Raw genomic sequence first — 26,931 nt, 5'->3', positions numbered from 1 at the left:
TTGAAAATATTGTAACAAAAAAGATGGTTTTATTGATAATGAACAACACACGGCTATGTAACGAATGTGATGATTGGTCTTTTAACAGCAGCATAAAATGTTTCATAAGAACTTTGATCTTCAGCTAGTGTCCATTGTATCACCTGGGGTACCTACAAAACAATGGTATATATTAGTGAATTAAAAATTCATTATCAACCTGAAATATTTCTTTAATTCATTATGGATGGATTGGACAGCTGCTGACTGAATTACTAATGAAATGAAATTTCACAATATGAGTCGAGATGAGTCAGCTTCTGTGTTATAGTATTGTGTCTTTCCCAAGTAAGGGTCTGAACAAAAGTCGTCTCATGGCTTATCTTGGTTTTTAGGAAAATTTAGTGCTCTAAATCACTACTTTATTTTAACTGGAGGCAATTTTCATCTTAAAAGATATAATATATTGTATTAAAAGAACCTGTGTATTTTTGATGACTGTTGATCTCTTAATGTCATATGGTTATTAGTAACATGTTGTTACCATCTCATTCACATAATACATCAATTCTCCTTCTTTTAGTTTACTATAAATCTTCATTCTATGTTTCAAAATCTACATTTCTTCTTCTTTTTTTTTTTTTTAAATCTCTTCATCCTCTTAACAATTTATAAAGTTTTAATACACAAAATATAGCCCCAAGTAGAAATTTTTACAAAATAGTGTAAACATGGAAATAATGAACACAAATAGCAATCAAAGCACTATTGAGGCTTTGAACCAGCCAATCTTACTTGATCATAAAATGCAGCATATCTATAGAGGTAAAACTATTACATTACGTTAAACAGTTTCTCTGTAAATAGTTATCAATTTCTCTGTAAACATTTTATTCCAACTGGTAGACTTGTTGAAAGCTCCTTTCCAAGCATTGAAAGAAATTTGTTAAAATTCTCCATCTAACTTCAAAGGTTAGGTTGGAAGTGTTCTAGCTAGATTTTGAAAAGGGCTGGGTGCTTGGTTGAAAAAATAAGAGTCAGTAGGTAAATAAACCGTTGATGTTTGACATTTTGCATGTATGTCACAAATTACACACACATGGAATTAATTATTCTAATACCTACATAATATGTACAAAACAAACATCATGATTTAACTTAAAAAATAGATAGTCTTCTCAATCTAAAATTGAAAATAATAAACAGTTGGAATTTACATATGTATTTAGCAATTGTGGCTTTTTTAAAGTTTGTCAAGCAATATTCCTGATGAAGTTTTTCTATAAAATTGTATCTGCCTTCTAAACCTGGGACTTCCTTTGTAGTGTTACATCAGTGCCTACATACTCTTTTAGGACTTAGCTGAGCTGTTGTTTTTTTTTTGTCATTAGATAAGCTTACATTAAATAAAACCATTCTTTTCTTATTCAAAATAAACAAAATATTCAATTTAGTAATCATTCTTGTTTTAAAAAAACCCACAAAAATACAAAATTCTATGAATTGTCATCTAGTCTTTGTCAAAATAAATGTTTGTCATTACACATTAACATTTTTTTTAATTTTGCATGCTTCAGAATCAATTTGATACACCAGAAAATCAGTATCCAAATACATGAAATAATACAATCAAAAATTAAAATGTAAGTTTGAATTTTACTGAAATATCCAGTTTTAATTTTTGCAATATTATAAACATCTCAAAACTTTCAGAATTTATAGTACACAAAAATCTGACATAAACAAAATGATACAAAATTGATCGATACTGAATTTAACAAAACAGATAAAATGAAATTATTTTTTTTTTAAATTTGACTCCATTTCTACTGCTGTCTTATACATACCAACTTCATTAAACATAAATGCTTGTTGATATTCCTTTAAGAACTGTGTTGATCTGGACTCGTCCAAAAACAATGAATATACTCTCTTTATATCATCAACCTCTACCTCTGTACCCTATAACATAAAGTCTTTCTGTTAACATCCATATTATTATTATTACAAACAAATTGCGAAAACATAATAAAAATGAACATTACAACATCCATTAACATTTGTTTCTATTTTGTGTGTGTTCAAATAAGTATGGTACCTTAAAATGTATCTAGTTTTAAACTTCATTCAGAAATGTTGAAGAAAAGTCTGATAATGCATATTCATATCCATGTGTAGAATCAGGCAACATTGAATAAAATCATCTTTATTCACTAAAAGAAATGACAAAAGTGCTTTTAGATTTTGTTTATTTTTTTAATTTAAAGTTTTTTTATATGGAGTTGAGTTCTTTTGTTTTCCTCAAAAAAAGGAACCAGGTGCTCCGCAGGGCGCAGCTTTATACGACCGCAGAGGTCTAACCCTGAACAGTTGTGGCAAGTATGGACAAAACATTCAAGCATGATACAGCTCTGAATTTGGATTGTGATCAAATTTTTGACATTACATGGTTTTTTTTTACACAAAACAAATGTCAAGATTTTACAAATCAATTAAAGATTTCTTCTTCAAACTTTTTATATCTAAAATTAAATAGTTGACACAGCATAGGTTTCTGACACAGAATGAATGTGGTCTAATGAACTTAAAAGTTTTTTTGCCTTTGAGCAATTCACTATGCTGTTGAATATTAATCCTCTCAAAAAAATGTTTGAAGAAATTTTCTTTTTATTTATGAAATCTGAAATGAGAAAAATTTAAACCCCCCCCCTTTTTTTCACATCCCCGTTTCCCTTTTTCCTAAACTGATATCAATTCAAATTTCTAATGGAGTTTGCAACAATAACTACTCTTTTAAATACATCATAAAATATTAAAATGTAAAATAAAGTGATTGTTATCACTGAATGGTAAAGATTGGTTGGTAGTAAAAGTGAATATACATTGTTTATTGTATAAAACAATAAAAAAAAAACTTCATCAGCAACATTTTATATTGGCAAATTTCCAATGAAGTTATTTACATAAAGTTATTGGCAAATAAAAATAGAAAATGACATCATAGTCATGTCTGGCAAATGTCCAACATACATTATCTAAAAACATTTTAGATAAGATAAGGAAAAAAAGCTTCATCAGCAACATTTTATATTGGCAAATTTCCAATGAAGTTATTTACATAAAGTTATTTGCAAATAAAAATAGAAAATGACATCATAGTCATGTCTGGCAAATTTCCAACATATATTATCAACTACTATTCTATACAAAGAAAGATAACTCCAATTGAAAATTAATTGCTATTGCACAATATTGTGCAATTAGATATTTCTTGCTATTGTGCAATACTGTGCAATTGAAAATTTCTTGCTATTGCACAATACTTGATATGGAATCCTGATTTGGACTAACTTGAAAACTGGGCCCATAATCAAAAATCAAAGTACATATTTAGATAAAGCATATCAAATAAGCCAAAGAATTTAATTTTTGTTAAAATCAAACTTAGTTTAATTTTGGACCCTTTGGACCTTAATGTAGACCAATTTGAAAACTGGACCAAAAATTAAGAATCTACATACACAGTTAGATTTGGCATATCAAAGAACCCATTTATTCAATTTTTGATGAAATCAAACAAAGTTTAATTTTGGACCCCCATTTGGACCAACTTGAAAACTAGGCCAATAATTAAAAATCTAAGTACATTTTTAAATTCAGCATATCAAAGAACCCCAAGGATTCAATTTTTGTTAAAATCAAACTAAGTTTAATTTTGGACCCTTTGGACCTTAATGTAGACCAATTTGAAAACGGGACCAAAAATTAAGAATCTACATACATAGTTAGATTCGGCATATCAAAGAACCCCAATTATTCAATTTTTGATGAAATCAAACAAAGTTTAATTTTGGACCCTTTGGGCCCTTTATTCCTAAACTGTTGGGACCAAAACTCCCCAAATCAATACCAACCTTCCTTTTATGGTCATAAACCTTGTGTTTAAATTTCATAGATTTCTATTTACTTACACTAAAGTTATGGTGCGAAAACCAAGAAAAATGCTTATTTGGGTCCCTTTTTGGCCCCTAATTCCTAAACTGTTGGGACCTAAACTCCCAAAATCAATACCAACCTTCCTTTTGTGGTAATAAACATTGTGTTTAAATTTCATTGATTTCTATTTACTTAAACTAAAGTTATTGTGCGAAAACCAAGAATAATGCTTATTTGGGCCCTTTTTTGGCCCCTAATTCCTAAACTGTTGGAACCAAAACTTTCAAAATCAATCCCAACCTTTCTTTTGTGGTCATAAACATTGTGTCAAAATTTCATAGATTTCTATTAACTTAAACTAAAGTTATAGTGCGAAAACCAAGAAAATGCTTATTTGGGCCCTTTTTGGCCCCTTATTCCTAAAATATTGGGACCAAAACTCCCAAAATCAATCCCAACCTTCCTTTTCTGGTCATAAACCTTGTGTTAAAATTGCATAGATTTCTATTCACTTCTACTAAAGTTAGAGTGCGAAAACTAAAAGTATTCGGACGACGACGACGCCAACGTGATAGCAATATACGACGAAAATTTTTTCAAATTTTGCGGTCGTATAAAAATGTATAAAAAAATATTTACTTCAAACCTTCGATTTTTAAAATAAATTGGTTGTTCATAAGTTATAGTTCCACATAATGATAACAATAGAAGAAAATAACCTACTTTTCTCTTCCGTGATACTAGATTTGCAGCTGTAATTAACTGTATTGAATATCGTAATGATGTTTCCATTCCGATCCTGGTTAATACCGTCAAAGCATCATCTGTCATTTCAACGTCTTCTTCTTCACATCTACAACAAATGTTTAAAATATAGGCTGTACCATTAAACCTATGGAACCAACCCATAGAAACTATTTGACCATTTTGTCCTGCATTTGTTACGATATATAATTTATGCATTTATTCAGATGAATTTCTGATATTATATACTTGGCTTCCTTCAATGTTTACATCCATAGCAATAATGAACACTTTATTTTAAAAAGTGCTGTCAAAGTTAATTTTGGCATTATTTTTCCTGTTTCAGCTTATATTATGAAAAATTTAAAGTACAATAATACAAATCATGAAAGGTTTTGTAAATACAATATCAATAAGTTTACCTATTGATGTGAATTCAGAAATTATTGCAATGTTTATTATTGTGAAAAATGCAACAGGGATATAATCGCAATAACTAAAACCAATAAATTTACCTATTACTGTGAATTCAGAAATTATTGCAATGTTTATTATTGTGAAAAATGCAACAGGGTTATAATTGCAATAAATAAAACTCGCATTTTGAAATTTGTTATATGAATAAAAAAGGATTTTTCTCAAAATTGCAATTTAATTTAAAATGAATATTCACATTGATTACTGAATTTACACTACATGTTTTATATCTTTCCACTGTATAGAATAGGAGGAAAAACTGATAATTCTAACCCAATATCTTGCGTTAATACTTTCCACTGTAAAGTGTGAGACATTAAATTGACAACAATCCTTACCTAATATTTAATATCTGTTTTATTTCTTTTTCACTGTATGGTGTGGTTGATATAATCAACAATCTATCTAACAGATCTATAGGTATACCATGAGGACTTTGGTATTGAGTACCACGTATTCTGAAAATAAATAAATTATTTCTTTCTTAACATAACAATAAGAAGATGCAATACAATATACTGTCAGATTCATTATTATTCGTTAGATACCAATTTTCGTGGGTATAGATCAACCATAAAATTAAATGTTTTAAGAATGACAAATTCCCTATAGGCTTGTTTCAAACATCGGCAAAACCATGAAATTAGAATATCCATGAAAATGTAAGTTTGCCTTAATCCACGAAAATAGCTATATAGGTATCCATGACAACAAGTAAATCCACAGTAGATTTAGTTCTGTTCTTACACTGCTTGTGAAAAAAAAGGAGATTTGATCAACTCAACATCTTTTTCTGGTTCTCTTACAAACTTGTCTAGTCTAAAACTTTACTTTCTGACATAGACATATACTAGCTTTAAGGTGTATTACGATAAGAGTGTTTGGCATATAATCATACACTTTATATGACCTTAACCTTTGACCTCTAGATCAAAAGGAGAAAATTAATTTTAGTGTATAAAATAAGTTAATGTGTCTGTGCAATGATATGAAGTCTGCAAGTAACTTTCACTGTTTTTCACATTATATCTGGCATATTTTTTTTTTAAAGTTTTGAAATCTTCATTTTTCCTCAATCAAAATGACAGAAAATAACATTATTCCTTATTTTTTTGAGAAGAATACTTTGGAGATATCTTTAAAATCACTACTCACCGTGTAATTCCTCTGTTTGTAGCCATAATTAAAATTGGTGACATATCACTTTCTAATGCTCTATTCAGGAACGAAAAACACTCAATATCTAACATATGCACTTCATCAATAAATAACACCTGAAAATAGAAACATGTATTTTTTGTCAAGATCTCTTCGCTTCATGTTCTTGTTGGAAATAATTGCAGTCAAATACATTCAACAGAACATCAAAAAAATATGTCATCCAAAACTTTTGTTCAAATTTTAATATTAAGTTTCATTTTTTAATACAGTAACAACATCAATTATGGATGTATAAGTTATGTTTTTCTACCACCAAATTCTATTGATTTTTTTCAAAGTTTGCTTTTCTTTGGAAACCATCCACTTATATCATTTCATAGGGTAAATAAAAGAGGCATAATTAAACCTACACCAGGTACAATCTCTGCTTTGCCCTCTTCCCGCCATTCTGCCACTTTTGAATTGATTTGTTCTCTAACTTCACTTTTAATTTCACCAGTGTCACCTGTAAATACATAAAATATGATGAGTTCTACACTTCTTAAAAGTAATTAATTTTGAATAAAAATTATTTTGAAATTAGAAATTGTGTCAGTGTGCACTTAGGCCTAAATTAAAATATTGTTTGTTTGCCCTTTTCCGACCCTATGTTTTGAAACAGGGTAGGTAAATATTGCAAATAAGTTTTCCGCTGGGACTATTAGTTTTGAAAAAAAAAATATATAAGAGATAACTTTGTACTTCGGTACTGGCATGAACATACAGATTTTTTGTGTTATTACAGTGCTTATCCAGTGACCTTTGGGGTATCACAATAGCAATGGCCAAAACAGTTTACCAAATTGCAGTTAGATTTCTTCTCCAACTAACTGATCAACTGGTAAAATGTTTTGGCAGATTGCTCAAGTGAAATGTTGTTAGTGTGAAGTGAGTGCTGTGAAATCAAAAGTAATACTTACCATCCAGATCCAGTTAGTTGATATCTTTGTCATTTGTTTCAAACACAAAAATGACTTACTATAGTATGAGTCACTGAATAAGAAGGTCTAATTTTGACATCGAAACTTCTATCATAAATAGATTTTATATGCCAGCTATGCTGGCACTTATGGTAGAAGCATCGTTTTGGGACAAAGAACGATAACTCTTTCTAGACGACCCATCTGAAAAGTTTCGTCACTCTCGCTAAATCTCGTACGATTATTTTTTTTAATGGCGGCCGAAGTTAACGTTTTAACGCGATCTGGAAAAAACGGGACAGATCGGAATAATTTCTATGTTAAATACGACATGAATTTTTATTTGTTTTCAAAAACAAGAATTCAGAAATGTTGGCTACTTGTGTAGCTTATTTGAATTTTATTGTACCACGGAAATTACCGAAGTTATGGCAACAACATCTGACGCCATGTTTCGTCTGCTTCAACATTCCATTATCAGTGAGGTCAAAGCAAATGTCCTAAATAATCACAGGTACTTCATTCAAAAGTCACAAAATCATAATTAACGATAACATATTTAGCGTAAAAGTTCCGTCCAGCCATGGGAACAAAGAAAAAAATTCTACAAGCAATACATTTCGCATTTTTTTTTTACAAATTGGCCATGCCGGGCAAACTCCGGTGCACTGGTTGACCATGACTCCTTATGTTCATCTTCCACATATCATTATTCCCCACACCAAGGAACAGTGATAATTATACAGTTGAATGTGATCACGGTTATTCATGTAGTCAATGGCGAATCCAGCATTTTTCATAAAAGGGGGGGAGGGTGACGGTGCACTCCAGTCATGCTTCAGTTATTCCCTATATAATCATCATTTTTTTCCCAAGAAAAGGGTCTCCCTCTGGATCCTATGGTAGCCCACAGACTAATTCAAAACTTAACAAAAGTTAAAACATTCAAATAATTCACAATCTTCTAATTCTGTACTTCCTAAATGGCAAACTCTCAAGACATCTTTTCATTGATTATGTCACACCTTATACAGTCCCAGGAAATGGAAACTGTTTTGTTTTCTCTCTCTAAGTTTAATCATAAAGGGAGACTTGAGTCTGAGTAGTACATTTAGAACTGACTACTGTATATGTTGTATGCTTCAATATTGTCCAAAATTGGATTTTATGGGAAGATGGAGTTATTAATATGATAACCCATGAGAATAAACCACTGTCCATGATAGGTATATACAGGGCATGTTACTTGGAAGAATGTGGGCTACATCCTTTAAAATTCAAGCTGCAGCAGTCACCTGCATATTTTATGCATCAGTTTATCCCTGATCAAAACATTTTTACTCTACCAAGTACTTTAACACTATATCACTATCAGGTTCACATTTCAACCTATTTAGCAATACACACTTATGATATAACATCACAGTACCAAAATTGTACTCAGTAACCAAATTGCACCTTTTCAACAAAAAATACCTGCATGTGCAATTATCTTATTATCTTCTTTTTACTCTGGTAGATTAATTAATGAGTGATAGATTTCTCTTAGAAGAAATTTAAAGGTCTGAGTGACTATAAACTATACAGAGAACAATACCTGTTGTATTTGTTCAATGGGACAATAGAACTGCAAAAAGTTTAAATGGACAGGTCACTATCAGGTGAATCTATGGAAAGGTTCAATTGGGTTTCAATAAAATGAGCAAATTAGATGTGTTACCATGAATATCCTTTTCTTCCAAAAATAATAGTTACAGCATGAAATAAAACAAAATCTCTGTTTATATCCCAGTTTAAAGGATTTGAAATTAACCATACATGTAATGATGTATGGAATTTGGGTACTGGTCTCATTACAGGATCATGGATTGTTTGGATGTAATTTCAAACTCATTTTTCAATGACTCTACATGGACTCAAAATTAAATTGGTGTAACTCTATTGTAAACAAGGGAAGTCTACAAAATAAGCACAGAATAAACTTTTGTCTGGTACATAAAAAAGTTGGGTAAAAAAAACTAACAATTTAGGTAAAATTAGAGTATTCTCATGTTAGCAACTTCACAACAGACTTAAAAATTTATTTTCATGACCAAAAAAAAAAAGTACAAACCTAAAGGCAATAAAATGCTTTGCCATGCACAGCCTGATACGACCGCAGATGTATATTGAGCATATAAATAACACCATTTTTTTTTTATGTCAGTTGAAATCAAACATATTTTACTTTCGGATCCTTCAATATGGACTAATTTGAAAACAGGAATCAGGTAGACCCACATATTTCTATTCAGCAGAAGTCTCGAACTACATGTACATATCTCCTTAATTTCATATGATAGTAAGTCCTACAAACTATTGAAAATGTGAACATTTAATTTTTTTTCTAGCTCCTCTCATGTGAAAGCAGTACCTTTTTGGTCACTATTTATGTGTTGCGTCTAAATAAGAATTGTAACACTTTATAGTGACTGAACAGGTTAAACAAATACTTCTTAGGAAACAGAAAAAGAAGACAACTTGAAACAGCACAGCCATGCCAGTATATGTATGTATAAAACTCAGATCAGAATAGCATGGGCAATGTGTTAGTTCTATGTCCTTGTGAATTTATTGTGAGGAAAGTTATCAACAATTCTGCAGATAATGCAATTTTATCAAGTGTTTTGTACATTGCTGTTAAAATTTTCATACAATCAGTGAAACATTCAAACAAGCTATACTGAATTTTTATTGCTGAAAGTTTCAAACATTGACACATGTTTTATTTACCAAATAACTTGTGTTTCTGTGGAAAAAAATCATGTGCATTTTTGGAAATAAAGGGACAGAAGATCCTTTTCCTGCTCCGGTGCATGTCAATTGTGAATATATACTTACAGTTACCAAATATATTTTCTTTATCATGATACTCACATCAACATTATCATGATTATCAAGAAGTACAAATCATAGGAAAAACTACAGATAAAATATTTAAAACACCCTATTTTGAGTGCATCTCCTGCCAAATCAGTATTTGTTGAATCTATATATACTAGATGAGTATAATTAATGTAAATAAGGTAATTTTTGGAAGAAAAACTCAAAATTTTGAAGAAAAAAAACCACCCCCAATAATGATGTACTATAACCCCAAAATCAATTATAATCTTCCTTTTGTGTATTGAATCTTCTAGTAAAATTTCATAGAGATCCATTCACTTATACTCAAGTTATTGTCTTGAAACCAATGTGTCTACTTGAAAACAACTATGACATCATTCAGCAAATTTTTTACATGCTTATATTTCCGATTTCCATTCTCAATTTTATTTTGCTGTCATATAAAAACTTGAAAAGTAAGCTACATCATGTGCATGTTATACAAAAAATATTTGCAAAAAAAGACATAAAGCTGACTCTGAATTAGTACAAGAAGTTGATGTAGAACATATACAACTCACAAACTGAAGATGATCAGAAACACAATTGTATTTTATTTGAGTCAGATTTTTTTTAACGAAGCCCTTCAACTAAAATTATTTGGTCAAAATTTAACACTAGTATTAATGTTTATCATAACAAATTGGCAAATACGGCCTAATTATTATACGGCCTTTATTATCACCTAAAAAACTACTGTGTACAGACTTACATGTGCGGTTTGGGAAGTTTGGGAAGTTTTTATGTTTTAAGATATATATAAAAGTTAAATTTAATTTGCATATATATCTGAAAGATAAAATCATTTTTGGTGAAGATCTGGATTAAAAACATTTTTTTTGTCCTATGCTTGAACAGATTTTTTATTCATCAATTTATGAACCAGAATATTTTTTCAGGAAAAATACCATAACCCCTCATGCCTTTTCAAGTTCAATGTTCGTTCCCTAAACATTTTCTATCTGAACTTATAATTTCATTTTAGACATGTAACCTAGGACATTTGTTCTGAACATGCATGAAATATTTGCCACTGGACGTTAAACAGCCAACAACTAATCAAAGCATAGGACATTGTCTTAGTATAAAGCTGGCATTTAAGGTAGCGCCTTCCTCATATTAAATAAATAGTTCAAACCATTGTTTTGTAGATGTATATTTTATAGCTTTGTCTTCTAAGACAAAGTTATTGTGTAATTATGATTCGTATAATATTTTCTATACAAATTACTGATCTGCTGGCATTAAAGGGAAATAATTTTTATCGAGTTATTGTACACTAAAAAATTAATCAATGATACCTGGCTTCTGATTTTGCCTACAATTTTTTTCAAAATTTTAATCATCTTAAAAATAAATTTCATTGTTTCTTTTCAAAACAGAGGATAAAAGTTTAATAATCATAAAAGTAATGTTACAAACAAATTAAATGAGGAAAGTTGATATTTGTCAGACAAAAGTTGTGACAACATTTTGTTGATTTTCAGTAATGTAAATTATTTCCCTTTAATGGTAGCAGATAAGTAATTGCTTTAGAAAAAAAAATCCAAATTACAATTATGCACTAACTTGTTGTTGGAAAACGGAGCTATAAATTATAGACTTACAAAACAATGTTTTCAACTATTTATTTATAAAATCTATTTATGATAGAAGTTTCCATGTCAAAATTAGACCTTCTTATTCAGTGACTCATACTATAGTAAGTCATTTTTGTGTTTGAAACAAATGACAAAGATATCAACTAACTGGATCTGGATGGTAAGTATTACTTTTGATTTCACAGCACTCACTTCATACTAACAACATTTCACTTGAGCAATCTGCTAAAATATTTTACCAGTTGATCAGTTAGTTGGAGAAGAAATCTAACTGCAATTTGGTAAACTGTTTGAGCCATTGCTATTGTGATACCCCAAAGGTCACTGGATAAGCACAGTAAAATTTGCTGTTACAAAATATTAGAAATTATTATAAATTAAGGAATGTATCTCCCTCATGCAAAGCTCTGATTCCTTTCACGGATTTGGCTATACTTTTTGGACCTTTTGTATTATAGCTCTTCATCTTTTATATAAGCTTTGGATTTCAAATATTTTGGCCACGAGCATCACTGAAGAGACATGTATTGTCGAAATGCGCATCTGGTGCAAGAAAATTGGTACCGTTAATTTTATTTTTGTACTGGTAAGATAATGTCCGGGCAGACATATATTACTAGTAGAAAAAGTCCCTAGAGTGTTACAAATTTCGTGTGTGCCTTTTTTCCAATAAAAATGCTATAAGACTTAAAACTCAATTGTCACGTATTTTGCATCACATTTATAAATGATCTGTATGGGAAACTTGGCGATTTTACTGCCAGATATTCTCCACTTAACAGGGTTTTGTCACTTTTGGTTCATGTCAGATATAAATAATTTAGCGGCATCGTTAACATAATCATTCAGATATGCGGATCTCAAAAGGCCGTCCCTACATAGAATACAACGTCCGTTTACAAATTAGTTTGTACACACGTTAATACTTTTGTATCAAACGAACTTTTTTGTAAATGAACCCTGCTCTTTAAGTTTAAAGGTACAGAGTAACGTACTTCATATCATGATTTCAGAAAGCGTTCAACATCGATTTCAAACAAATGCTTTGAAACTTCAAATGCAAGTGTTCATGTCAAACGCTCAGGTGATACCAAACGGACTGGACCTTATACGTAAAGGTAAAACCCGAGGATTCCGGTAAAAAAGTTTTGAGCGGGAAATACAAATATAAGATTTTTGGTAGGAACGAAAAAATAAAATAAAATAAAATCTTGCTGGTAAATACAAATAAAAGATTTTCAGGCGGAACGAATTGATAGGGTCGGTCGGTAAAGGGCAAACAAACAATATTTTAATTTAAGCCTTATGTAATTCAAGGACCCAGTAAAATGTGTGTGTTTTTTAATTTTGAAATTACTAAGACCCACTGGGATTTTTTTATCAAGTTTTTTTTGATAGTCTTAGGTCAAATGACTTACAAATATAGCATGTTAATTTCTTATTGAAATGAGCAGTTTCTGCTAATAATTGATTTTTTTTGGTCAAAAGAAGATATACATGTATATTGGACAGGGTATAAAACCATGAGTCAGAACAAAACATTTTGATCAATTTTAGTGTGACTGTAAAATCAATACCAAATCTGTCTGGTTAAAAAAATAAGTCATTATTTGCTGTTCAAGCTTTGTCAAATTTTACCTGAAAATAATGCCAAGAATCCCTGTGTTCGACTGTTGATGACATCTATTTCATGTAAAGTTACTGTATGAACAACCTCTTTCCTCTTCTGTAATTCACCCTCAGGACACTGTACAAACTTTGTCTGTAAAAAATTACAAAATTTGCACTTTCAAATAAGTAGTATCATAAAAATTGGAAAGATTTATGTAATATGATGCAAATGGAATAATCAAACCAAAAGCAAAAATTATGAACAAGTATACAGCTTATAAGTGTTCACTTAATGTGAATGAAAAATAAAACTGATGGTTTGATTGTTTTACTTTTATCTTTTTTTTTCTAAATCCTTACAATATATTTTCCTTTTTTTAGGTGCTAATTCAGACAAACAAAATTTCATAGATGAACGGTTTCTTAAAACTATGATTTCTCTAACTAGTTTGTCATGTCCAAAAAATATCAAATTTTCTTCAGTTCTGAAAATTTGTTGATCATTTTTACCAGTATTTACTCCTATAATTTGAAGCCTTTTTTTTTTTTTTAACATTTCCAGTCCAGTAAACCTTGTCATTTCCTTGCCAACACGAAATCATTCACAGCCCTAGATTATTATGCAAAGCATATTATTTTTATAACTTATACTGTTGTATTGACATAAAATATTGGGATTCTTTATGCTGATAAATAATAAATGTCAATCATCCTCCTTGTTACTACCCCATCTAGAAAAGTAAATTTCAAACTGTATACCAACCTGTGCTCCCATAGCATCATAATCTCTGGCTCTCGTAAATGAACGTCCAAGTTTTGTAATTTTTCCTGAAGCTTTATCTATTGTTATGATGTCCCTAAAAAAATAAGACAGAATTGTTCTTCAATATAAAAAAAAAGAAAAATATCTTCAAGAAGTTACAGTAACAGTTTCTTACATCCACACCATTTCATTTGGTTTCTGACCAATAGTTATCTCATCGGTAATTTAACCTCATAATCTAATTCCAATGTTAACAAATACAAAAATGTTGATCATGTTTTTTTATATTCTTATGTGCATAATTTTGTTTTGTGACAATTACATGCAGTTGATGAGATTCCTATACATTTTGTAGAACAATCATTCAAAATAATCAATAATACTTACCCAGCTGACACTTTTTCTTTTGTGAGAGATTCAATCATTTTCTGTCCAAGATCATATATTGTTTCCATTTCTGTTGTTTTCAAAGTTAACTTTCCAACTTTTGCTCCCTAAAAAGAAAAATAAACATCATTTTGAAAGAAAAAGAATCTATCTCAACAACATGAACCTTGCTATATTTTCAACTTGAATTATCATAATTATTGAATTCAAATCGATCCATGGAGTTCTATGAACAGAGATATTTAAACAATGTTGTGTACTTCACCTAATGATCTCCTGAACATGTTTCATTTGGAAATGTATGGTATAATTGTGTTATTGTGATGTCCACACTTCCATATCATATACAGATATATAGAGGCATAACTGAAGAACAATAAAAGTGATGCTACCCTAAGTTAAATTTGATCTGAGTTTTGTGGTAATAAGCATTGTGTATAAGTTTCATAACATCTGGTTGAGGTAAACTTAAGATGGAGAACAGCAATTTTACCTGCCATTTGTAATCAGGCAAAATTCTAGAACAGTAAAAGTGATGCTACCCAAAGTTAAACTTAATCTGAGTTTTGTGGTATTAAGCATTGTTTATAAGTTTCGTAACATTTATTTGAGAACTTAAGATGGAGAACAGCAATTTTACCATTTGTAAACAGGCAAAATTCTAGAACAGTAAAAGTGATGCCACCAAAATCCATACTTCATCTGTATTTTATTGTAATATGCATTGCTTATAAGGTTCATATCATTGGGTTAAGGCAAATGCAAGTTAGATAACAGAAACAACTTAGGTATGTACAGACGAACAGACGAGGGTAAAACTTAATGCCCCTTCACTACGGCAGGGGCATAATAATAACAGAATTTGTATGCAGCTTTACAAACAGAACAGTATATTTAGATACTAACCGTTCCTGTAGCAGGTCTGTCTATTTGTATTTCAACAACTTCTCCTTCAATTATTTCTGTTTCTTCCCTGAAAACAACACACACTATAGGTTAATAAGCAGTTTAAAAATTGCTTGTTAAATAACTGAATACTAATTCATGTTTCCCCCTTTTAAAATTATCTCCACTTAATTCTAAACTTTTCATTCAAACTTTTAAAAGTTATGATTAAAGCCTTTCTTTTATTTACTTACTGTAAGATTGCTTTCACAAAATTATGTTTTTTTATTTAGAACGATTTGAAAATTTCTCATAGGATTGTTTTATTATGGAAAAATATATGCAGCAACTAAAAGGTGGTCACCATCTTTGATTGTAAAATAAATTGTAATTTTATGAGTATTTAAAGTTGAAAAAGGTGTGATATTTTTATTAGGTTCTAAATAAGATCTTCCAGGGGAGACAACTCAAATAATTTAAATTTATAAAAGAATTTACTTTTCCTTAATTTCATTTTTTGCTGCAACAAGAAAAACATACAGCATCCTTGTTTTTTTCTTTTTCCTAAGGTTTTTAATGCGATCTTTTCATTTTTGTTTCTAAATTTCATAATTTGCATGGGTAATACTAGAAACTGACAACCTAACTCAAATTAATGTATATATGTTGAGAGCATGTCTAATTCAGAATAATCAATTTAAGGGATATTCTATCTACATAATATTTACTTGATTCTGACTCCAATAGACTTTCTGAAAGCCTGTGTAAGAGCTTCTGTTTTACTCATTTCAAGGGAGAATATTTCACTACCAGCAATACTTGTAAATGGAGTATCTGTGCCAAGTGCCTGAGCCATTCCTGAAATAATGTGAATATTAACATGTAAATATGTACATGGACCTGAAACAATGTGAATATTAACATGTAAATATGTACATGGACCTGAAACAATGTGAATATTAACATGTAAATATGTACATGGACCTGAAACAATGTGAATATTAACATGTAAATATGTACATGGACTGAAACAATGTGAATATTAACATGTAAATATGTACATGGACCTGAAACAATGTGAATATTAACATGTAAATATGTACATGGACCTGAAACAATGTGAATATTAACATGTAAATATGTACATGGACCTGAAACAATGTGAATATTAACATGTAAATATGTACATGGACCTGAAACAATGTGAATATTAACATGTAAATATGTACATGGACCTGAAACAATGTGAATATTAACATGTAAATATGTACATGGACTGAAACAATGTGAATATTAACATGTAAATATGTACATGGACCTGAAACAATGTGAATATTAACATGTAAAAATGTACATGGACCTGAAACAATGTGAATATTAACATGTAAATATGTACATGGACTGAAACAATGTGAATATTAACATGTAAATATGTACATGGACCTGAAACAATGTGAATATTAACATGTAAAAATGTACATGGACCTGAAACAATGTGAATATTAACATGTAAATATGTACATGGACCTGAAACAATGTGAATATTAACATGTAAATATGTACATGGACCTGAAACAATGTGAATATTAACATGTAAATATGTACATGGACCTGAAACAATGTGAATATTAACATGTAAATATGTACATGGACCTGAAACAATGTGAATATTAACATGTAAATATGTACATGGACATGAAACAATGTGAATATTAACATGTAAATATGTACATGGACAGGCTTAAATCTTTCCCATTTTAGCATATTTGGTTCAAGTTTGTAGATGTCTAGTAAATGTCTACATGAGCAATGTCAATTGTTTGAACAGGAGAGGAAAAATAAAATAGAAAAGTATAGCTACACAAAGCCAAATACCTTAACTCTGCAAATTTATTAAAACTATAAATAAATCTTGTGTGAACTCCTGGCTTTATCCAATGTGACGCAACCCCTATCAATTATTTTTGTATCATGTCCTGTATTAATTGTATTTATTGAATATTGTATATATTGTAAATATTGTACATATATATTTCTCTATACCTTGTCAAAATGATGGTTTATTGAGAATAAAGATATATAGCAGACTTACATTATTTCTATGAACAGTGGTTGTCTTAAGCTGGAAATATAGTTCATGATAAAACATAAAAGTAGAAATCTAAAACATGTATTTTTAATCAAACTTGTTGTTAATTGCTTACATCCAAGTCATTTGAACCAATTGTCTTATTGGCAATCATTTCACATCTCCTTAACGTTTATATGAAAAAGTTTTTAGAAATGCTCATTGAAAATCTTCTTTAGTGATTTAATAATACTAACCCATAGCTATGGCTGTCTTGCCTGTACCAGGATGTCCTGCTATCAGTATGGCACGTCCTGCAATTTTTCCTTCCTACAAATATATAATTATAGTTAATTGTGGCATTTTTATTAACATGTTTTCTTTTGAAGACAAACAGAACACTATGGTTATGACAGTCACTTGACTATGAATTACAGGAAATGGTGCTGGCAACTGAAATCTTTTTGACGGATGTATATTGATTACAAAACCAAATTACATAGCCATATATAATGCACTGTTCATCACATGAACACTAATGTAAACAGAATTTTATTTCACTTCTGAAGCTTTTTCTAAAATTACCTTGATTATTTCTAAAATAACACCAGCAGCTCTTCTGGCATCCACCTGTCCAACCATTCCCTGGGAAACATTTCTGGCTTCAAGTGCATCATCTAAACCAAGTCCTCTGATGTGTGAATGTGCTCCTAGAAATTATTTAATTTAAAGGTCTACATGTTTTAAAAGTGTTTCATATGCAAATATTCTAAGTTGGCCTATATAACCAAGTACCAAAACCTGGATGGTCCTGCTGATGAGTACTATTATGGTATGTTTTCTGATTTTGTTAAAAAAATAATTTATTCAATGAAAAATTGAACAATATAAATTCTTTTAATTCTTTTTAACCCTTTCAACGCTACACAAAAAAATAGAAAAATGGCTGCTGCTGCTGCATTTTTTTTTGTGTTCATTCATTAGAACAGTATATTCCTTTTCAGACTGCTGTATCTTTTTTATTGTAAGAGATACAGAAAAAGTTATTGCATGAAAAATGCTCAGGAGAGTATGAACTGTAATGCTAGGCAGTTATTTCAGTAAAATTTTTATCAGGTTACCTGCATTTTCAGGTAATTAACAGGTAAAAGGTGTAATTTGTTACATTTGTGTTGAATTTTGAATAAAAACTACTTTTTGTCTTCATCTATTTTTTTTTTATCTGCCATATAATAAAGAAGACACCAATTGCTCAATTCCGTAGCGTATTGCACCATACACAACGTATTATGTAATCATGGCACAAATCAGTGGCTCTGTCCTCAAAATTTTCAGTCAACCTCCGTTTTCCCCCCTTTTTCTACGTCTCGTAATGATCGATCAAATCATATTTCCCACATGAATTGAATGTAATAAACACATTGAGATAACAAGAAACCTTTTAACTAATCCTCGTCATCAGTTTCGCCATAGAAATGCTGAAATATTTCCATATTTACAGCTTCGTTTCCGATTTCTGCCATTTGCATTTGTCAAAATATTTGTTTTTATTTTCTTTCAATTTTCCTTCTACTGCATGATTTTACAATAAAAATTGCCGGGATTTCAAGATCAATGAGACCTTGCATATCCTCGATTCATACAAGGAAAAATTAGAGAGGACCCGAATGAAAACCGAATGGTTTAAGAGTCCTTATGAAAAATCCGTTGTCATCGCGGCATATGCTGCGAATAGCAGTGGCGGACGATGTATGTCATCGCGGCATATGCCGTGTATAGCGTTGAAAGGGTTAAAACTAAATTAAGCTGACTGCTGCATGATCTATATGTAAAATTAAAATCTCCATAGAGGAAAGTGTTAACAAAGTTTACCTATTCTTTCAATCCTTGTCACCTCTCTCACTTCTTTAACGGTTTCTGCTGATGGCTGTAACAAACAAAACATATTATGCACATATATCTTCTTATCTTGCCTTGTGTTATTCAAATTTTCAGAATAAAGTAAAAAAGAGATTCTTTAACATGTTTAAGGTTTTTGAGGCAATTTATTATTATTAAATTGAATATCTATCAATCTATCCCTATGCAGATTACAGAATCAGTAGAAGTTTAAAGTTTATTAAAAATAAGTTGGAACTAATTAAGATTTTTTTTACAAAGCATTTTTTATATTTTGAATTTATTCAATTTAGAGGTACTGTGTCTTTTTCGTTTGTTTGAAATTATGATGCCTACATCTTAATCACTTGGTGATGGAAGTCATATGACAGATTCAACTAACTACCATATCCCAGAACTGGTCTATCATGAGGAATAGTGTGAATCTGGGTCTGTTCGCCCAGCGTCCATTCGCCCTAATTTTTTTTATTTTTTGGGGATTGTTGTTTAATTCATGTAATTAAAAAATGTTCATTATTTGAACAGAGTATGTCAGATTTATTTTATTCATAACTATTTTTGCAATTCTAATTAGTCTAGTCATCAGTCGTAATAAATCAATGAACTTATGAATCCTATTCATGTTTTACAATTCGTAAACGATTGGTTTTTTTTAATCATTCCATGCTGACTGTAGTTTATCAAAACAAAATGTTGTTTTATTATTTTTCCATTAAAGACTTTTATGAGTATTGTAATTATTACAACAATCAATGAGAATTAATATTACCATAAACAATAAATTGCTCTAAAACAAGCCAGTAACTTTAACAGTCTGCACGGTTAGCCACTAGTCCGATGCCCCAGACTAGTAAAATTTGGTTCGGACTAGTAAGTTTTTGCAAAACTTTGTTTGGTCCAATAAGAAAAATGTCAGAATATTGGTCTTCGGACTAGTAGTTGAAAAAGTTTTTGGTGCAGACTGACTTTAAAATCTTTCCATGTATTTTCATGAATTTTGAGTATTTATACCAAATAATTATCTGAGTAAACCTATTAAACTTTAATAACCGTGAAATAACATTTTTTTAATCAAAACATGCAGAACAAATTCAAGGCGAACATGTAATCAGGACAAATGGACTTGATACCTATATACATGTATAGCGATTATCATGATTATGAGTATTGTTCATGCTGGTACATATTCAGACTAAATCATTAACACTATTTGTGTAGGTGTACCGTCAGAACTGTTTTTGTACTATAATTAATATTAGACAGTTTTACTAATGATGGAATTGCAGCTGCGGTCCTTATGCTATTTTTTGACTATTTGTGGACCATAGAGCTACGGATTTTTCCTATTTCAAAATGTTCGGAATTGCGACCCAGGTTCAGGTCGCACTTATTTCCCAAAAATGTATTGTTTATAATCATAAGCTCTATGGTCTGCAAATAGTCAAAAAATAGTATAAGGACCTAAGAGCTACGGTTCCGCAGCTAATGGAATTGATGCATTTTTAAATTTCTGAAAATTTTTATTTTTTTATATTTTGTTGGAAAGTTCATCTGAAATTTAGTTCGCAATTTTGGATGACAGATATCCTATAAGACATTTGTTTTAAGTTATCTTCGAAATTGCCTCTCATCAAGTAACAGGTAACTACTTGTGCAAATTATATTTGTTTTCTTTCACTTTTCGCTTTTTGTTTTTGTTGACAACAAACACGTGGGGGCCGTCACCTCACAGATTGGGAACCCAAATAAACTTTAGAGGTCAATATATGTCTAGGAGTCTAGCTTTGAAGTTTCATAATGCTTTCTTTGAATAATCATGTTTTGATTACAGTCTAAAGGAGTTGATTTATCACGAAAAAGAAGAAAATGCGACTTACGACTGCCATTGCCGGTGTTTGTAGCGCCCTCTATCTAAGTACAATAATCTTCTGAGTCGACAAGAATATTCTGGAAACGGACATGTAAAAACGTGAAACACAAAACAGTGTCACAATCTCTATGGTTTCCCACAGGCACATGTCTCTAATTATTGTTAACTTTATATCTGTTATAAAAAGGTATTAAGCGATTTTTACAGAAACATGTGCATGTGGTTTGAAATATAATATGATTGATTCTCTTTTAAAATTAAAAATTGTTTTGAAAATTAAAATTAATAAATTTTATTGACTTGAAGAAAAAAAAAAGGTTCCTGCATGTTGTTGTTCAAATTCATGACAAGGTTTTTAGGATGCAAAGTAAAGTTTATTACCATTTCAAGAAATTGACTAGGCTTAATTCTGTCTTATATTGTTGCAATTTTTGCTAACTTTAAAAAAAACTGAGAAAAAATATGATAAATAAAATAGAAACTATATTCTCAGTAATTGTTCAGCCAAATAAGTGTTAAAAACAGATCTAATGACTGAAAAGGTCAGCCCACTGTTTTAAGTTTTTGCTAAGGTACTTGGGAATAGAACATTTTTTTAAGCACCCCCCCCTTTCTTTTTAATATATCAGTATTTTTTAGTTTTCTTTAAATCTGAATTATTTTTTTCATGTTTATCAGTGGGGCAAAATTAATACAAATATACAAGAAATGACATGCATTTCTTACACTTCCTATTTTTTTTCTTAATATTTTCCTGTTATCTTGAATTGTTGTTGTTGACCTTTCAAGTGATTTTAATATATATATATTTATGCCTCAATGAACTGGGAAATTTTTGGAATAGGAAGGCTTTTGGTTTGTATTGTGATGAAATCTCAAAATCCTGCAAAAGACAGAACTAGTGCAATTTGGTTATGATTAGGAGCTAAATTCATTAACAAATCTTTAGTTAACAGATATGTATGTTTGGTCATCAGTTTTTACCAATTCCTACAGGTATGACATAACCTCTCATCTCTGATCAGACATAATAGATACACAATTAAAATGATAAATTCAAAACTTTACTGAGGTTTTTTTTTATAATGTCCAACATTAATTTTAAGGAGTAATTAATACTTAGCTTCTGAATCTTTATTCTGCATCATGGCTATGACCTGAATACTCTGTTATTCTTTACTTTTTAATAAATAAAGAAATAAAGAGCTGCTGAACTAATGCCTCCTATGTTTTGTGTTTATAGTTCCTTTAAATGGATATCATATGATATCATGTCGTTCACCTGATATTTTTATTTACAATTGATGCATGAAATAATGCAACCGTTAAGTTTCAGATTTGTCTGAAAATTTGAGGGTAGACAAATGTTGACCTGATAAACCCCATTTCAGATTTGATCTAAATGCTTTGGTTTCAGAGATATAAGCCAAAATCTACATTTTACCCCTATGTTCTATTTTTAGCCATGGTGGCCATCTTGGTTAGTTGGCTGGGTCATCAGAACTCTTTTTAAAATAGATACCCCAATGATTATTGTGGCCAAGTTTTACTTAAAGGAGTAGGGGCATTAATGCCTGGTTTTAGCCCAAGAAAATAAAATGTTTGATATCTTTTTCAAATTGGCACATAATGTTTAGAAATGCATAGGATAAAAAAATATAAATGAAAAACAAAGATTTTTAACTGATGACATCACAATTACGTCAAAATATGTACTGTTTCCACAATAATGGTGAAAAATCCAGAATTTATGCAGTTTTCTATCATTATTTCTGTTGTGGAAACAGCGTGCTCAGCCAAGAAACAACAAAATAATTTAACAGAAGCATTATTATAACTGTTGATATAATCTCCCCAAATATAAAGTTGTTTCTTGGGTGTGCACATACTTTTTAAATCTAACATATACTTAAAATTTGATGAAAAACAAGGAAAACCATGAAAATTTTACAAAATTTGCAAATTATGTCATAATTTGTTGCCATGGTAACTCATTCAATGTCAAACTTGTTTTGTTTTTCTGGATAACTTGAACCTTAGTAAAGTTTTAAGTTATTTAAGAATATGTATGAAATTTTTAAAATTTGCAGTAATTTTTGCCCCTACTCCTTTGGTCCTGTAGTTTCAGAGAAGATTTGTGAAAAAAGTTAATGACAGACGATGACGGATGCCAAGTGAAAAGCCCACTTGGCCCTTTTGGCCAGGTGAGCAAAAAATAAAATACTGCTACATTGATAACAACATTTATTGTCATTAAAATATGCAGTTTACTTAAGTGTAGTTGTCAATGTAGCGGTGTTATCAAGTTTTTGTTATGGTTTTCTTTCATGTAGAGAATGATGACTGTATGAAGGACTTTTGGCATCAATTTAAAATATTGATTAACATACACTGTTGGGTTGCTGTCTCATTGATGTATGTTTTCCACAAATGTTTCTGATATAATGTAAATTCAGAAATTCTTGCTTTGTTTTTGTTTTTGTTAAAATTGAGAAAGGATAGGTTTTTCAAAAACAATAACTGATTTATTAAAATATATTCATCTATTCATACTTGTACTCTTTTTAGGGTGACTATATAATTTATATTTTACACCTGCTACAAAAGAAATGGGTGTACTGGTTAACATATGTCCATAGTTTAATAACATTTTGATCAAATTTTTCTCAGGAACTTAAATTTTGAGCTTCTGAAATTTGATATCAAGCTCCACATCGGCATGCTTGACTGTGTGATGCACTTTCAGATTCATCACTCATATACCACAATTTACTGATTACTTGTATTTAGACATATTATGAACATGAATACATTTTTTGTGACAGTCAAGGCTTTCAGAAATATGGAATCAACCTTTTATGTGTAATGCTCTTTACATCCCTCACTCATCAACTTCCTGTTTACCAAATACTTGTACAAATGTATTTAGACATATTATGAACATGAATACATTTTTTGTGACAGTCAAGGCTTTCAGAAATATGGAATCAACCTTTTATGTGTAATGCTCTTTACATCCCTCACTCATCAACTTCCTGTTTACCAAATACTTATAATAAGTAATTTCCTCAAATTAAACTTAAAATGCTAAAAAGGCAAAGAAATTCCTTTTTCATATAAAAAAACAAAGTTTTGCAGAATTTCTTTAATGTGCTAAAATGAATCAAAAGCACTGCATGATGTATCCATTATTGTGTACATACAAAATAATATAATAATAAATATAAATAACAAAATAATAAATTATAAATATAAAATATATCAAGAATTTCATTTTTTAAATTTGAATCATTCATTTACGAATTTGAATCATTTATTTACAAACTTGAATCATGAATTCAATTATAAATTTGAATCATTCATTTACAACTTTGAATCATCCATACATAGGCATATCAATTAACAGACATAAATTTTTTTGTTTAAAAACCTCATACTCCAAATACTCATATACCCAAGATTCAAATCAAAAAACTTTAAAACATGGTAATTTTTTTGGTTTTGAATTCTCTCAGCATGTTCACAGGTTTATTATTTCATGGTTTTTAAACATTACAACACTAATTTATTTTTAATGATATATATTATATAGGTACAATGGTTAATGTATTTGTAGCCACAAAACAACAAAGATCAAATACAACACAAAAAAAACAAAACTTTTACAGTATTCAACATGAAATAGCCAAGTGTTTTGAATCAAGCCAAATTACAAGTTTATATAATGATGAATGATTGACCTGGTAGGTATCTTTCCTGAGATTTCAGGTAGAAAGCACACACTGAGCCTAAATCAAGTGAATTTTTTATCAATTTTAAAAACAGAAAAATTTGCTTGTAGTTTCAAGCCAAAATTTCAAGCAAATTATGACTTCTGATATGTAAAGTAAAAAAAAAACCCAGTGCTGATCAAAGAACAAAGATCTATATCAATTTAGGCAAAGTCTATATACAAACAGCCAACAGTATTAAATTGACATATCTAAATGGCTCAATTTTAAATGTGAACAGCACATTTAACCATAAAACATTACACCAAGACATTAAAGTTTTAGCATAATGAACATATACAATCTAGCAAATGAGGCATCAAACTGTTTAGAATGTATACAACACTCATTTTACATCTAATAAAATAAATTTGTTTCACTTTTAGTGCAAAATCTAATGCATACAAAATTTATATATAGTACATTTATAGTCAAACTTGACAATTGCAAAATAAATAAACTGTTTGGACTAATAATGAAATGACTCACTAACAATTCAATTTCAAATTTGCAAAAATATTTATTTGTATAAATTCTATATCAATCTGATTTCTATATATTTGGACTTTTGAATGTCAAAATGGGAGATAACTCATAACTTCTAAAAAAAATTATTTAATCAATTGTTTAATTTTTAGATTTTTAGAAGTGATTAAGCAAGGAAATTTGATGAAACATTGAAACAATTAAAGGAGATTACAAAATTCTGCCTTTATTTAATAAATCTGGTCTCTCTCTTGTAGACATATATAGGGTTTTTTAACCTCTCCACAGTGTGGTATTATCAAATTAGGAGCTTAGGATTTAATATTCACAAAAAGGTACGAAAGCATATAATACAATATTTTTTCTAGTTCAGTATCAAGCTTTAGACAACATTCGCTCCTGTCAATCACTCAGATTTAACCTTTAATTCATTCAGATAAATAAAATTATGAACATTCTATTTCAAAAACAGCACCAAACTATAAGCAAATATGAAATAAAATCTCTCTGAAAGACTGTAATAAAATTGAAGTACACCTCTATCAATGTTTACTTATTACAATTTATACACAAGTATTTTCATACTTTTTTGTTTACTTTTATCACACATTGAAAAAGGCAGTCTTGATGACCAAGGAATACTCAACAGAAAATTGCAAACATTTTCAACCTGTCCTGCCTCGGGTCACACTATTTACTTTGAACATAAACTGGCAAAAATTCTTAACTATTGTTTTGGAAATACTCATTTAGCAGCAAAATAAAGCTGTGCATAATACAAGACTGATGAAATTATAATATTATCAAATACATTGATATTGACATTAAAAAGATGTTAGAATCTCAGTTCATTATTTATCTTGTTGCATGAAAAAGACATCCTCTATTTATGTGACCAATCAAATTGACTGACTCATTTTTTCATTAAGATTTTGGTCTCCTTTTTTTAATTGGATTTGGTCCAATTTCACATAATACAGTTGGTAAAGGCCTGTAACACTACATACTAAATTTTTACCCTGGTTAAACGAGTCAGACTATAAAATCATTATCAATGCACCACTCGTTTATGACCCCCTCCCCATCCAATGTCATTATTTTTGTTCTGAGGATTCCTCCATGACATTTTTTCCTTTCTTTTCTGTCCTGTTGGTGCAGAGCCTCCTTTGATTGGTGGCAACCTGGTTTGTGCTGAAATAAAAAAAAAATGTAACATAGAACTAAAACAAATACATGTATGTATTACACATGATTTTTGTTATGAGGTCTTCTGTAAGAATTAAATTTTTGTTCATAACTATGTTTCAAACTGTCTTGATTTAATTATTACTGGAAGAAAATGTTCAAACAATAAAACAATAAATATATGATTTCTGTTACAATCAAACTGATCCAATGAAAACATTGTAT

The 26,931-nt window shown here is 29.9% G+C and overlaps 2 protein-coding genes across 3 annotated transcripts in view; both read right to left on the bottom strand.

The window, feature by feature from the left end:
* On the bottom strand, window positions 1–21,367 carry LOC139481559 (ruvB-like 2). 2 transcript variants are annotated; one of them, XR_011654635.1, is made up of 16 exons: window positions 21,273–21,367; window positions 19,369–19,423; window positions 18,082–18,206; window positions 17,754–17,826; window positions 16,157–16,286; window positions 15,450–15,516; window positions 14,544–14,650; window positions 14,157–14,250; window positions 13,421–13,544; window positions 6,708–6,802; window positions 6,292–6,410; window positions 5,475–5,594; window positions 4,639–4,768; window positions 1,827–1,941; window positions 1,105–1,162; window positions 1–152 (listed from the first exon to the last, which is right to left on the bottom strand). XR_011654635.1 is itself a non-coding variant. In XM_071264977.1 (15 exons), exons 1-15 carry the CDS (start codon window positions 21,279–21,281, stop codon window positions 121–123), a joined length of 1,395 nt encoding a protein of 464 aa, XP_071121078.1. In that variant the 5' UTR covers window positions 21,282–21,367; the 3' UTR covers window positions 1–120. The 2 variants fall into 2 exon arrangements, 1 of the variants encoding a protein (XP_071121078.1); XM_071264977.1 differs by lacking the exon at window positions 1,105–1,162.
* A 5,067-nt stretch (window positions 21,368–26,434) lies between these two features.
* The window catches only part of LOC139481583 (leucine-rich repeat- and IQ domain-containing protein 1-like), a 37,677-nt gene continuing 37,180 nt past the window's right edge, over window positions 26,435–26,931 (bottom strand). Inside the window, exon 32 of the mRNA XM_071265003.1 lies at window positions 26,435–26,712. Coding sequence (XP_071121104.1) covers window positions 26,573–26,712 — 140 coding nt within the window. The 3' untranslated portion in view covers window positions 26,435–26,572. The remainder of the gene's footprint in view (window positions 26,713–26,931) is intronic.

Source organism: Mytilus edulis, chromosome 7, assembly GCF_963676685.1.
Source record: "Mytilus edulis chromosome 7, xbMytEdul2.2, whole genome shotgun sequence".
NCBI lineage: Eukaryota > Metazoa > Mollusca > Bivalvia > Mytilida > Mytilidae > Mytilus > Mytilus edulis.
This window is presented reverse-complemented; position numbering and strand designations above follow the sequence as displayed.